This window comes from Leguminivora glycinivorella, chromosome 5 (assembly GCF_023078275.1).
Source record: "Leguminivora glycinivorella isolate SPB_JAAS2020 chromosome 5, LegGlyc_1.1, whole genome shotgun sequence".
NCBI classification, from domain to species: domain Eukaryota; kingdom Metazoa; phylum Arthropoda; class Insecta; order Lepidoptera; family Tortricidae; genus Leguminivora; species Leguminivora glycinivorella.
In genome coordinates, this window is record NC_062975.1 from 13,672,663 (window position 1) to 13,687,593 (window position 14,931).

At 39.3% G+C, this 14,931-nt stretch overlaps 2 protein-coding genes across 2 annotated transcripts in view; one reads left to right on the forward strand and one right to left on the reverse strand.

The window, feature by feature from the left end:
• Window positions 1–254: 254 nt before the first annotated feature.
• LOC125226395 overlaps window positions 255–14,931 on the reverse strand; it is a 190,294-nt gene continuing 175,617 nt past the window's right edge. The window contains exon 43 of the mRNA XM_048130367.1: window positions 255–3,723. Within this exon, the coding sequence (XP_047986324.1) occupies window positions 3,536–3,723 (188 nt within the window). The 3' untranslated portion in view covers window positions 255–3,535. The remainder of the gene's footprint in view (window positions 3,724–14,931) is intronic.
• On the forward strand, window positions 6,451–14,924 carry LOC125226394. The gene is made up of 2 exons (XM_048130366.1): window positions 6,451–6,853; window positions 12,311–14,924. The coding sequence occupies exon 2, from the start codon at window positions 12,490–12,492 to the stop codon at window positions 14,614–14,616; it is 2,127 nt and encodes a 708-aa protein (XP_047986323.1). The 5' UTR covers window positions 6,451–6,853; window positions 12,311–12,489; the 3' UTR covers window positions 14,617–14,924.

Sequence of the window (14,931 nt, forward strand, 5' to 3'; positions counted from 1 at the left end):
ATGAAATATTATGAAATAGAACAGACACGGTTAAAAATCGCCCCTCAGCGCACCTTTAGGAACTTGCTTTCGGATCTGCAGGTGATAATGGTTTGCGGTTACTTTCTGTGCGAAGTATTGAATAAAGCTGTACAACTTCTTGCTCAGTGATGGTCAAACCCTGTTATTTTCCCGTATGTGTATGGGGCTTAATTATAAAAGAGGTAATTAATTAATTCTGTAGGGATCGTGAGAGGTTAAGAAAAATACTATAAAATTGTATTTCATATTTATTCATAAGCAATAAAAAGTAATTTCCATCTTCGTCACAAAATTTAACAAAACGAACATTGAAACGAGTCAAATACATACATCAATTATACAAAGAAAGTCGGGAGGCGGTTGACAAACTGCTGCCACTCGTGCAGTGTTCACATTTCAGGAAGGGTGCGTGCACATTGCTTTCCCAAAATATGTGAAGGCACTTTTAATTTTAGGCTTTCGAGTCAAATGAAGAATATTGAGCAAAGTATCAGTAGACACCAAGCGCTGTTGGCGTTTAAATGCAAGAGGTCCAAGTAAGAAACCAGCAACAAAAACGAACACAATTTCAAACCAGAGTATTAGTTATTATCTCTATGTCTCAGTTAAAATTAAGTTTCAGTAGCTAAATGTGCACTGTCAATGGAGAAGTTTGTCAATTCACACAATCGTTACAAATGGGTAGAAAATGATTTTGCTTCAAATACAAATACACATGCGAGTAAACGATTCACTATACACGATGCACAAATGAAACTGTGTCATAAACTATACAACGCAAACTTATAAAAGTTCAATACTTATTATAACATTAGGTTATTTACCTTCGTATTTTACTTCAATAAGTCTTTCTAAATATTCACTCATTTTCCCTACGTTACTTTCAAATGTCATTGAAGTATGAAATACATTCGCAATTAATGAGCTTTCTTCATTTTCACTCATATTTGTTTATTCATTTTATTAATTATATTTTCTTAGTATAATAATATCTATAAATTGATTGTATAAGTTCGTAATTATTAAATTCGAATATTTTAACATATGTATATTAATAAACAGGTTTTATTTTAATAAATCACAAAACAATCATTTAAACGGCACGTAAAGTCAAAATATGTAATCATTATGTTTTGTGGTCATAATTCATAAATAATTGCACAATCTACATAGTAATTATTAATAAATATACAATATTATTTAGTGTGAGGTAACTGTAACATAGGTGTCGTGAACGAGAGCAAGAAAACTACGAGAGTGTGTTCCAGACGATCGCTCCGTTGGTGATATGTCCAGGCTGACATTGACTCCACTCTGTTGGTGGCTTCAGCTTAAACTACTTCAAGCATTTGATTTCGCTCGTCTAGCATGTAGTTTTATGTTGCTAGGTATACATGTTAATATACTTACTACATGGAGATATTTTTTCTTAACTTTTACGATTGCTGTTCATTGCATCTCGGCATAGCAAATCCTTTAAATAAGTAGGCTAAGAAAGTTTTAGATTGGCAAAGCTATCAGCCACTAACAGAGTATCAAAACCAGGCGTCACGCGACTCACTCAACTAACTCAAGCATTCAAACTTCAAAATGTTAATCTCTTTTTGACATCACGCTACAAGTGAGAGTACAAAACTTCAACTGAGAGTGTTATCAAAAGGAAATTATAAGACATAAATGCCACTGCAAGTAAATAGTTTAGGTACTAAATATGAATGTCAGCAGTTGACGAAACGGAGCAATTGTCTACCTGTTCAGTTCAACCAATTCATCATCTCAAGTAAAACATCTACAATAAGCATAATCTACTATAGAAACTTCGGGTAAAATTTTGTTTCATTGCAAAACAAAACAACATAACGGTGTATAGGAAAGATGTTACATTCGCCTAGCCTATGATAGAACTTTCGAATTTGATCACGAAGAGAAATTATTATCAAAACTACCTAGTGTACTTTTCCATTAGGGTGTGTGCATTTTGAACTATAGGGTAGTGAGTTTTGCATTGCAAATGCGACCAAATGAAACGCAAGTACATTACAGCTAACTACTCTTACCATACAAGTATTTATTTATGTTGTCTGTGAGTATTATAAAGCATAGGTAGAGTGAGTACCCAATTTGGCACAGAAGTCCGTTTAGGAAGATGCACTCGAACACTCTCTTTAACTCCTAATAATTATACACAATAAAGTAACAAAATCACTTTTAAAATACTAGGTAAATATAATGTCGCTAGAGTCTTTATTGGATATCTCTTCAGTTTAATGGTTTAAAATATAATACAATACAAGATTTATTTTATACTATCAGCGGAACAAAAACTGGAATGTGACTTCAGTTTTTGCCTGAAATTCTATTGATATTGTCATTTATTTTATACAAGACCTATTCAACTGCACTATTTTTTTGCAAGGTGATCAGGTGACATCATAAGAAGTGACCAGTATAACATTATGTATGATGTAGGTGCAGTTATGATCCCAATCAGAAAGCAAAATAGTAGCGCAATCGAAATATTTAAGCATTTAGCTATGTTAGGTCGAAATGAAACTTAGATTCTATCAGTTTAACGGTACCTACGTATTTTATTTAGATGTGATAGTTGTAGGTAAGTTCTAAGTACGATAGGAAGTGCATTTACTAGGAAATATTAAGGTACGAATTTGTATTGTGGCACAGATGAGTTTTTATTTTATTTTAAATTAATTAGTAACTTACATAATCAAGTGTTCATCGACAAATTATATAAATAAATGCGTATTCACAATTTGCACTTGTCCAGTAGAGAAACTGAATACTGGAATGATTTTGAGCGTTGTTATAGGTAAAAATATTCATTAGAAATCGAGATTACAAGGATAGGTATTAAATATACAAACATAAATACAGACTAAAAATATAATGTTGTAACAAAATTAAACAATAACTTGATCAATGCACCTTGACAACGTACATCGTGTGAAAGTTTATAGTTGAACAGAAAAATGGAGAAATCTTTCGCGTTTTGAACACAATACGTGTTTAAAAACATTATTGAAACAGATTTTGTACTGAAAATTGTGAAATGCTTTAATAGTGCGGAAGGCTCACTGAACTTTTTTTGAAATAACTACGGGCTACTTAATAAATTAGTCACAATAAAATTATTATGCCTGTTTCTTAGATTGAATCAGAACAGAAAAATGAGGTGTGCCGAATTAGGTTTACAAACTTAACGAAAGATAATCGCGAAACAAAAATCACATTCGATTGTAATGAAATGATCTAACAAGGGACTTTTGCTATTGTGTGTTTAACGGTATAAAACGGATTTATCTTTACCATTAGCTAAAATTAGCCCCGCTGTAGGCAGTGTGAATTACCCACACTAACGGGACCTGTGGGATGACGAAAATTGGATCTACGAGCGACTGACTGGAAAGAACTTCGAGCCCGTTGAAGATTCCTCAGTCGGAGTCGGTCGAAGGGTCATGTGTAGGGGCGAGGGACAGAAGGTCGTGGTCTCGGGAGTCTAGTGTCGGTGGTCCGGCGCGAGCGACTTGCGGCTCGCGGAGAGGTGGTGCGCGCGCGGCGCGGGGCGCTGCGAGCGGGGCAGCGTGGTGGGCGCGGAGGGCGCGCCGCCCGCCGCCCCCGCGCCCGCCCCGCCGGCCCCCACGCTCGCCTCGCTCAACATGTCGCGCGGTTTCCACACGGGCGATCCTACAACAACCAAACACCAAACTCTTTAAGTTTCACTTCCTCTTTTCAATCGACGAATTTTAAATTTAGAATGACAATTTCGCTCCGATCACCAGGACAACGCGGCGGCGAAAGAGTTGAATGTTTGATGAATGTTGTAGGTGCCACGCCCTGTTAGAAAGCGTACGAACATCGAGCTACACGGACGGCCGACTCCGTCGGGTGATATGCAAAAAAAGTTCGGAGAGCGAGTGTGCTCGCGAGTGGCCGACGGGTTCTACGCCGGTCAACATTATCATCGAACATTCAAATAATATCACATCTACGTTACAATTTTACGACTATAACAGTACGACTACTTGTTCGCACAGTAGACTAATACCTACTGTGATATATATCCACTAATATCTAGAGTGCAGCTAATGAAGAGGCGTTGCCTAGTTGTGATCTAACACCGGATATCCACGTCAAGACTCTTACTGAGTATATTTAGGTGGGAGTATAAGTATCGATTCAAGTGTTGGTGAGCTATGTGAAGCGCTAGGTGATAAACGACGGTGGGTTTGCCTATTCATTTACGTATATGTATATGGTGACACCATTTTTTATTTTTTACGATAATTGCGATTAATTTTATCAATATTTTGGCTACAATTTTATTAACTATATATTAATTTGTTATTTATCATATGCGTTTATTATTTTATTATAGGTGGACATAAGGAGGTTAAGTTATCCACTAGGAGAGTGTCAGTACTGCAGTGTGCTCTTATTTTAGAATAAAATTATTGAGAATTTGACGGGTGTTTTATTGTACTTAATAATCAGGGTCGGTTGCACCAGACAGTCTGTAACAGGCCCCGTAGCCGAATGGCATTTCTCCGACGCCAAACGAAAGCGATACGCCGCTGGCTCTGTCGCGCCAATACGCAAGCGCGATAGAGATAGATTTATCTACTAGCGCTTCGTTTCGTGAGCGTTTCGTGAGCGATTGTGCCATTCGGCTAGCCACCCTGACGTTACCGAATTTAGCGTTCGCAAAATGTTTTGCTTCTGGGGTAACGTTGATGTGCCTATAATTATACTGTGTTGATGCAACTAGCCCTTTCACATTCGCTCCGCTTTCACATTATCTGATCCGACATCGGACGTCGGAAGGATTTCAATGAAAAAAAATCCATGATGGCGTGCCATGGCACCTGTAATGTATGGATATCGGTCCTACATCCGACATCGGATCGGATAATGTGAAAACGCACTTCGTCGTTTAGAAGAAAATTCTACTGAATTTACTGAATAGCGACGTAATCGCGGTTTTGCAAATATTGTGATTTTGAATCATGAGATATCAATGAGATACAAGTGTAAATGAAAAATAAATACAAGCGTTATTGTTCAAGTATAGTAAGCGCATTGGAAAGAAAATAGTGTATTCGATTGCAAATCTTTAACACAAAAACAAATTATACGTATGTAAGTTTTGTCTTGCATGGTAAAATGATGGAGGTTACCCAAACAGCCCAAGATCGGAGTAAATGGAGAAATATGATTCGAGCCCTACACCCCGGCAGAGGGTAACAGGATGAAAAGAAGAAGATGGTAAAATGATATCTCAGCGACACCCAGCAGTACTGACCCCCATTTACATATAGTTTAGGGCACGATTACTCACATACATATACACGTGTATAACTGGTAAAGCTATAAAACCGATAATGTCTTACACATTATTAGGAAATTGAGCTGGCGCAGAAGGAAACCTCAGAAATAAAGTAAGTCTCATTAAATATAGGTACTTCGAAATGGAAGACATAATGGTTTAAACTATACTTAGGCCCTTTACATAATAATAATTTATTAACCTATAAGAATGTAAGTGTAACATTCAAATCAAATCGAGGATAGAGAGAGATAGAGAAAGAGAGAGAGAAAGACACGCTAAGACGACAGTGACTAAGGGTAACATCAGTACGATTCCACAGCCATTATTATGTAACACTTAGCACTTGGATTATCTAGAATTAAGTTTATAATTGAATATTACGCTTAGTATTGGGTGTAAATTACCTTGTCTAGCTACTCTTTAAACTACTACATTCACATAAAATATGAAGCCACTTGACTTTGTGGTATCGCGCTTTGCACGCGAATTGCCCTTGTTGCCCAAGATATACGTGGTTTTCCGTCAGAAAAGGGACTATTTGCTTCATGTGCAATACGAGTAAATCTTGGAATCTCAGATGGAAAAGACGTGATACTCGAAGCATAAGAACCCTTCTGTAATGGAGAGCCACATATAATTATGTAATTCAGTGACACTCAGCCGACGCGACGGGCGGAGTATGCTACGCGGCTCGCAGGAGTTCAACAACGGGAACTGGCGCACAATGCGTACTTCCGCTTAAGCTCCGTTGGTGGAGGTAGGTAGTGTGATTACTTACTCAACTTATATTGTTCTATAAGATCATCATTTAGTCACGATTATCTACGCTATGTCGTAATACACTATGTATTTATTATCATTCTAGAACTTTGAGCTAGTTTTACTGTTTTTGACTTTTTTTTGGTGTTAATTCTAAAAACTAAAATACAATAAGTATCTAAATTAATGTAAGCTAGTGTTGTGAATTATAGGTATAAAAAATATATTAAAAAGGTAAATTGACCTTTTATCCTTCACTACTCAATTCCATTTATTATGATAGGACTGCAGGTACCTACACCACGTTGACTGCTAACGTGTACAAGTAAATTGCACATGCGTCATCGAGTAAAGAATCATGTGATTATTGTTTTTACCAGTCATGTGATTGATTGCACCATCAGCATTTAATTTGTATATAAACACTACAATTAGGTAAATGCCTACTCTTTTATTGCACTCTATTCATTCGATTCTATTCTGTCTAGACAGTACAATCATTACAATAAAGCAAGTATTTCTCGAGAACGTCTTTGAGTTAACTCTTACATCAACCTATCAAGTAAATGTTAGAGTAAGCAAGTACTTTAACATTAATGGTCCTTCGAGCCGAGCAAGGCATCAAGAAATCAAGGAATTATCAGGACAACAAGGTCTAAGCAAGACAACAAGGTCAGTGAATCAAACAAGTGAACAAGTGATCATCAAAACATCCAGTGAGACAACAAGGTCAAACAATCAAAATTAAGTGAAACGACAATAGGATCCACTAATCAAGCAACAAGGCAACAAAAAAAAAAAAAATCAAGAAAAGTGTACACAACTACTCATATCAAGAAAGGTGATTAAGCAAGAATATCATCGTCAATTATCAAGTTGTTTTATGACAAGTCATCTTCATAATAATCTAGGTACCTAGTTATCAAGACACAAAAATATGGAGGATCTGTATCAAGACCAGATTCGACTACAAACAGCCATCAAGCAAGCAAGAATCAATTTCAAGAAAGATAGTCAAGACCGTAAGACGGAAACCAACCTGCAGAGGAAATTATCTTCTCTGACTTACTCTGGGAGGAATTCAACAAAAATGATGGAAAGTTACGTGAGTACGACAATCCTAATCATACCTACTTCTGCAAAAATCTTTATGAAGAAACGTACGATACCTATCAACAAACAAGAGAATTAATCCAGTCAGCTTTCCCTTCCATTTCCTCGCCATCAGAAATCACTGAACCTCAAGGTGGTTCCCACAACATACAACCGATACCAAGACAACAAACAGGAGTAGCCAAGACGTCATTGCCAGCATCCGTAAGCGATAAAAACCAGCATGAACCTTCATTTACCTCGCAAGGAAATAATAGCAAGTTAGACGAAATGTTACGCAAGCAAAGTAGCAATTTCAAGGCGTTAGCCCGAACACTGGCTAATATCAAGCTAGACAGTGTTAGCGAAAAATGGGAGTTTGAAGATATCATAAAGTCTCTGGATGCTCGCTGGGATGCCATCGATTCGCTGCACTGGGAGATAGATAGTGAACTCGGGGGAACGGACGAGGACTACGAAGCCATCTTTACGAAATATGAAAACGAACATGCCACCATGAAGAGGCAGATTAACAGCAAATTGTGGTCAACGTCGCACATAGAAAAGTCTACCCCACGTCTAGACATCCCCATATTTCATGGTCACTATCAACAATGGGTCTCGTTCAAAGATTTATTTACCGAAGCTATCCACAATAATACATGTTTGTCTAACGCACAAAAGATGCAATTCCTGAAAAGCAAGATCAAGGGTGAACCGGAAAGACTTATACAACACCTACCCATTAGTTCAGATAATTATACTACGTGCTGGGAAATATTAAACCATCGGTATAACAACAAAAAATTGATATTTACGACTCACATAAACAACATCATGAACATTCCAGTGATGCAACAAGCTACGTCAACCTACGTCAAGCGGCTACATGACGTCACTATAGAAAGTTTGAACGGCATAAAAAACCTAGGAGTCAACATTGAAACGTGGGATCCGATATTAGTCCATTTATTGCAGCAGAAATTGGATACCGAAACTCATAACGAATACCTAACAGCTCTGAAACAACCGAGAGAACTACCGTCGTTAAAGGAGTTCTTGTCATTTTTGGAGGGAAAATTCACCGCTATGGAATCATCACGGCGCAAACAAGAAGCCGCCATTACTCGAACAAGTTTTAATACAACGTCAACATCTAATAATCAAAACAAAGCAAGCCGTTTCAATCAGTATTTTACAAGCAACCAGCCGAAAAATAATAAACCAGGGCTAGAATACAGGCGCAAGTGTCCAGTTTGTCAACAAGAACATGGAATTTATTTCTGTACAGAGTTCAAGAACATGGCCCCAGGACTTAAACGGAAAACAATTACAAAACTAAATCTTTGCAGTAATTGTTTATACAATCATCATGGCAAACCTTGCAATTCTACTAAACGGTGCCAAGAATGCAACGGGTATCATAATACACTTTTACACGAAGCATATTACAATCAAAATAATGCGTCGCAAAATACGGTCGGAAATCAAAGTCGACAACAAGGATTTGGGACACACGTGGCCCAACAATGTGAAGAGAACAATCAAGACCCCAATATCCTCTTAGCTACAGCTATGATCAAGATCCTGGGAAAAAATGGAGTACCCCTTATGATGCGTGCCTTAATAGACCCGGGGGCCCAGATGTGTTTGATTTCTGAAAATGCCGCTCAACAACTAGGGTTGCCCCGACAGCAAGGAAAGGGAGTGATCACAGGAGTGGGCCTTAGGGATAACATATGCAAAGGCATGCTGTATGTAACCTGTTTATCGTCAGACGAAAAATATGTCTTTGGCACCGAGGCCTTTATTATGAAGGATTTAACAAGAAAACTACCCAATTTCACGTTTCCCAAAACAAGATGGGATATTTTGGACACTTTACCACTAGCAGACCCCGATTATAACGTCAACAGCTCAATCGATATATTATTGGGCGCGGAGATATACGCAACTATTCTAATGCATGGAATGTACAAACATAAAGATTCACCCTTTGTCGCACAAGAGACGCACCTAGGATGGATTATATGTGGGAGAGTACCGCAAAACTTTCAATGCAATATGGTATTAAACAACATGGAAGACATACATAAATTCTGGGAAATCGAAGATATACCAAGCCAAACACTCGCAAACAGTGATGAGGATGAGTGTGTCAAATTTTACAAGGAAACAACAACAAGGTTGGCAGACGGAAGATATCAAGTTCGGATCCCTCTGAAAAAGGCTGGATTGCAAAAACTAGGTCACTCAAAAAGTAAAGCTATAGCGCAATTCCGACAATTAGAATATAAATTCAATAAAAACAAACATATTGCGCAACATTACAAGTCATTCATACATGAATACCTATCAATGGGTCATATGACATTATCGCCGACTCAACATTGGAATAAATCACGTGAGACAAGTGAAACGCGTGACTGCTATCTACCACATCATTGCATTCTAAGAGATTCCACCACAACAGCTCTGAGAGTCGTCTTTAATGGATCTGCTAACACCTCTACAGGAGTCAGCCTTAATGACATAATGCACAAAGGACCCAACCTTCAGAAAGATCTTTTATCACTAATTCTGAAATGGAGACAGCATCGAGTAGCCTACATCGCCGACATCGAGAAAATGTTTCGACAAATATGGGTGCATCCAGAAGATCAGATCCTGCAGAAGATTATCTGGAGAGATTCGCCTCAAGACAGGTTGCAAGAATACCAACTAACAACAGTCACTTACGGTCAAAAAGCAGCACCTTTCCTAGCAATGATGACCTTAAAGCAATTAGCCCATGACGAAAGATGCAACTACCCTGAAGCCGCACAAGCCCTCGAAGAATGCTTCTACATGGATGACCTTCTACACGGCTCCCACTCCGTCTCATCAGCTAAACAATTACAGCAACAATTACAAAAGCTACTACAATCTGGAGGTTTTTACTTAAGAAAATGGATGTCAAACCACCAGGAGCTGTCCAGACCTGACTATCAAAATAAGTCAGATGAAAACAAATACAACTTCAAAGAGATGGAATCAAGAAAAACATTAGGACTCCAATGGGACCCTTCTCAAGACATCTTTCATTTTGAATCTAAATTGGAAGCAACTTCGGACGTCGCACAAAACACAACAAAACGTCAGCTATTATCAGAAATCTCCAAATTATTCGATCCTTTGGGTTGGCTCACCCCCCTATCTACTAAACTGAAACTACTTTTTCAACTTTTGTGGACAACTCCTCTAAAATGGGATGACAACATACCTAATGACATGCATAAGGAATGGAAAATTATTAAAGAAGACATAAACAATAACATAAACACATTCAAAATAGAAAGATGGATCGGCACTCACGTCGTCAGCGATATCGAGTTACATGCATTCAGTGACGCGACGCCGCAAGCTTATGCGTGCGTCATTTATTGCAAAATAAACATAGAAGGCCAGACGAAAATCGTTTTACTAGCTGGAAAATCAAGACTGGTGCCGAATAGCAAAACTGTCACATTGCCAAGAGCAGAATTGTGTGGAGCCCATCTTCTTGCCAAATTAATGATTAAGATAAAGCAATGTTTAAACAACCATAATATCAAGGTCTATGGTTGGGTGGATTCAACCGCAGTCTTGGGTTGGCTGCAAGGCGATCCTAACCGCTGGAATACATTCGTCGCCAACAGGGTGCGACAAATCACAGAAGTCATCCCTCCCGAGTGCTGGCGCTACGTTAAATCGGCAGAAAACCCTTCGGATTGCGCAAGCAGAGGACTTACCGCGTCACAACTAAAGCAACATACTTTATGGTGGCAAGGGCCCACCTGGTTGCCGACATTTCAAGCAGATAAATACGATAAACAAATGAACTACCCAACCCACGAAGAACAAAATATACCACAAGTGCACGTTGCGGTAAATGCTGAACCAGAAGACAATCTCATCGACCAACTAATAAACAAATACAGCTCATTCTCAAAACTAATACATGTACTAGCCTGGGTCCGCCGATTCATATCAAAAAAGCAAGACAGAAAATCTAGTAATTATCTGCATTTATCCGAACTACGAGAAGCATCGACCTTAATTATCAAGCGAGTCCAAAAAACCGAATTTCAAGAAGAATACCAAGAATTGAAGAAAAGCCGACCAATTTCGACTAAGAGCAACATACTCGATTTGTGTCCATTTATAGACGAAGAAGGCGTCCTACGAGTCAAGGGAAGATTGAGAAACGCGTACATTACGTTTGACATGAAACACCCAATCATTTTACCGCATAAACATCGCTTGACTAGCCTTATCATAGACCACGCACATAAAATGGCTCTTCATGGCCCTGCGCGAACAACCCTAAACTTCATACGAAATAAATATTGGATCGTTGGGGGCAACAGCGCCACCAAACAATTTATTCGTCACTGCGTAATCTGCAAGAAACAAAAAGCAAACATGCGAAATCAAATCATGGGGGATTTACCTGCAGCAAGAAGCAATCCATCTCGTCCCTTTGAACATACTGGCGTAGACTTCACCGGCCACGTATTCCTTAAAGCCAACAAGGGTCGCGGTATCAAGACCACTAAAGGATACGTTTGCGTGTTTGTCTGCATGGCTACAAAAGCTGTCCATCTCGAGCTGGTATCTGACATGACAGCATCAGCTTTCATAGCAGCTTTGCGCAGAATGGCTGCTCGAAGAGGAACTCCGCTGCACATCTACAGCGATAATGGAAGAAACTTCCTTAAGGCTAGCAAGATACTTAAGGAAGAATACCTTGAAATCCAAAATGTCGTGAACACCGAATGTCAGGGAGCAATATCAGACATGGGAATCACCTGGCACTCAATGCACCCGCATGGCCTTCAGCAGGAGGATTATGGGAAGGCTGTGTTAAGGTTTTCAAGTACCACCTGAAGCGTGTCATCGGAGAGCAAAAACTAACTTATGAAGAATTCAGCAGTTTATTAGCTCAGATCGAAGGATGCATGAATTCGAGACCACTATGCGCTATATCTGAAGATCCTGATGACATCAACTATTTGACTCCTTCCCATTTTCTCAGTAGCGGACCCACTTTAACATTGATCGAAACAGAAAGAGATTTGCGTACCCGATGGCAACTCACTCAGAAAATATTTCAAGACTTGTGGAAGAGATGGCGTTCTGAATACCTAGCACTGTTAAACTCAAGAAGTAAATGGAAAAAGTCACAAGACAACATCAGCATCAATGACGTCGTGCTTATTCATGACGATAACCTGCCGCCCGGCAAGTGGGCAATGGGCAGAGTTATAGAGCTACATCCGGGACAAGACGGATATGTAAGGGTTGTTACACTCAAAACAAAAAACGGCACACTGAAGCGCCCAGTAGTCAAGCTCTCCCTTTTGTTAGAGCACACCGAAGAAGAGCCCAGAATACATCAAAGTAACTCGCTACCTGAGCGAGATACCGATAAGCAAAACTCGACAAGAAGTTATCAAAAACCGAAGGCAAACAAGGCCACATTGTCATCAATATTCGCCGTATTACTCCTACTTTTATCATGCCTCACAACCGGTCAGTGCGATGTCAACATCATACCATTTCGTGAAACACAAGGGCTATACTTTGATAAATTAGCAAACATGTTGCTAATTAGAGATGAATGGAAGCTGGTCGTCTATTACAACATGGAACCTTACTGGGACGCAACAAACGCATTACAAAAATACAGCCGATTTCTAAAAGATACATGCGCAACTATCAAGACACAAGTCCACTGTGACGTAATATTACTACAACTTCGTCATGGATTCTCCGAACTTGAGTACTATAATGAAATATTACTCAGTCAGCATTCGAGCACCCGACAATCATCGCTACGAACACTACGAACCCGCCGCGGCCTTGCCGACGGTGTCGGTTACTTAGCTAATAGCCTATTTGGCGTATTAGATGCACGATTTGCCGAACAATATAGAAGAGATATTGCACTTTTACAACACAACGCTCAGCACATGGCTTCACTTTGGAAAAATCAAACCTCCGTAGTCGAAGCGGAATATAATTTATTAAAGCGTAGCGAAGATACAATGAATCAACAGCATAAAATGATAAATCAACATATGAACAATTTGGAAGAAGCGTTCAAGAATTTACAACACAAGGTTGAAACTAACAACATTGTTAATGACTTCAACTTAGGAACTATTATCGCAAGTAATATGCTCCACAACTTAAAGGGAATGCAGGACATGTTATTGGACACCGTCACCGACATCCACCAAGGACGTTTTAACCCACACGTGCTCACTCCGGAACAACTTATTAATGAGTTAAGCGCCGTTGCAAGCAATCTACCAAGAGACGTGTCCCTGCCTATTGACAACTTACACACGGATCTACGCAAGATATACAACCTGTTGAAAGTAAAGGCAAGGATGATGGACGACGTACTTATTTTCGAGATAAGGCTGCCTCTAGTTAGCCGAGATATTTATGAACTTCTAAGGATTATTCCGATACCCAAAAGGACTGGAAACAAGATAACCGCTGTTATACCTGTATCGGAGTATGTCTCCATAAACATGAAAAAAGACATGTATATTCCTGTCTCAGAAAATGATATCAGAGCTTGCACAATATCATCAGATTCCTATTTCTGCTACATCAAGAAACCAGTCTATCAATTGAAAGGCGACAACAGTTTTTGCGAATCAGACAAATCGGGATGCAAGACTGCCAGCACGACATGCACAAATAATTGGATCGAAAGTAACGCTCTAAATACCTATATTTATTTTTGTTGTGCACAGTGTCAAGTTCGAACATTGTGCGCGGATCAAGTCACCGCGCACCAGCTGACGAATGCCGGACTTATAAACGTAGGTCATGGCTGCATTATTAAGACTAATAATTTCTCTGTTTTTCCACACAAACCTCACTGGTCTGAGCTTAAAATGAAACCTGATTTATACATCCCTATTATGGCACCTATAAATCACGTAATCAATATTACCATACCTCCCCTCCAACAGAAAAACGAATCTGAAGATCTACAAAGGGAAACTAACGAACTTGGAGAAAAGATTGAACAATTGAAGACCACCGAAGTTAACGCCGAGACCATATCATATCACGATATTCATCACTACGCCATGATATACGTGATTCTTGGAGTAATCGGAACTACAGCATTATTTATCATAATACGACGAACGCTCGGGAAAATGCCGCCTACGCCGTCCCGACACATCGCCGAGGAACCTCCGGCCGCCACGCCGCCCCCGCCCCGCGCGTCGCCGCGCTCCGTCGTCGTCACCGAGGCGCACCAACTCAGCGATGAAGATCACTGCGACACGTCAAATCCTTCGCGATTAGACAAGGCGACATCCCCTTCATTTAAAGTAGTTACTTTTAGTTAGATTTAATGTTTATCATGTTTTTTAGCAGCATCTCCCTCTCCTCTCAACCGCCCCCGGAATATGTACAAGTAAATTGCACATGCGTCATCGAGTAAAGAATCATGTGATTATTGTTTTTACCAGTCATGTGATTGATTGCACCATCAGCATTTAATTTGTATATAAACACTACAATTAGGTAAATGCCTACTCTTTTATTGCACTCTATTCATTCGATTCTATTCTGTCTAGACAGTACAATCATTACAATAAAGCAAGTATTTCTCGAGAACGTCTTTGAGTTAACTCTTACATCAACCTATCAAGTAAATGTTA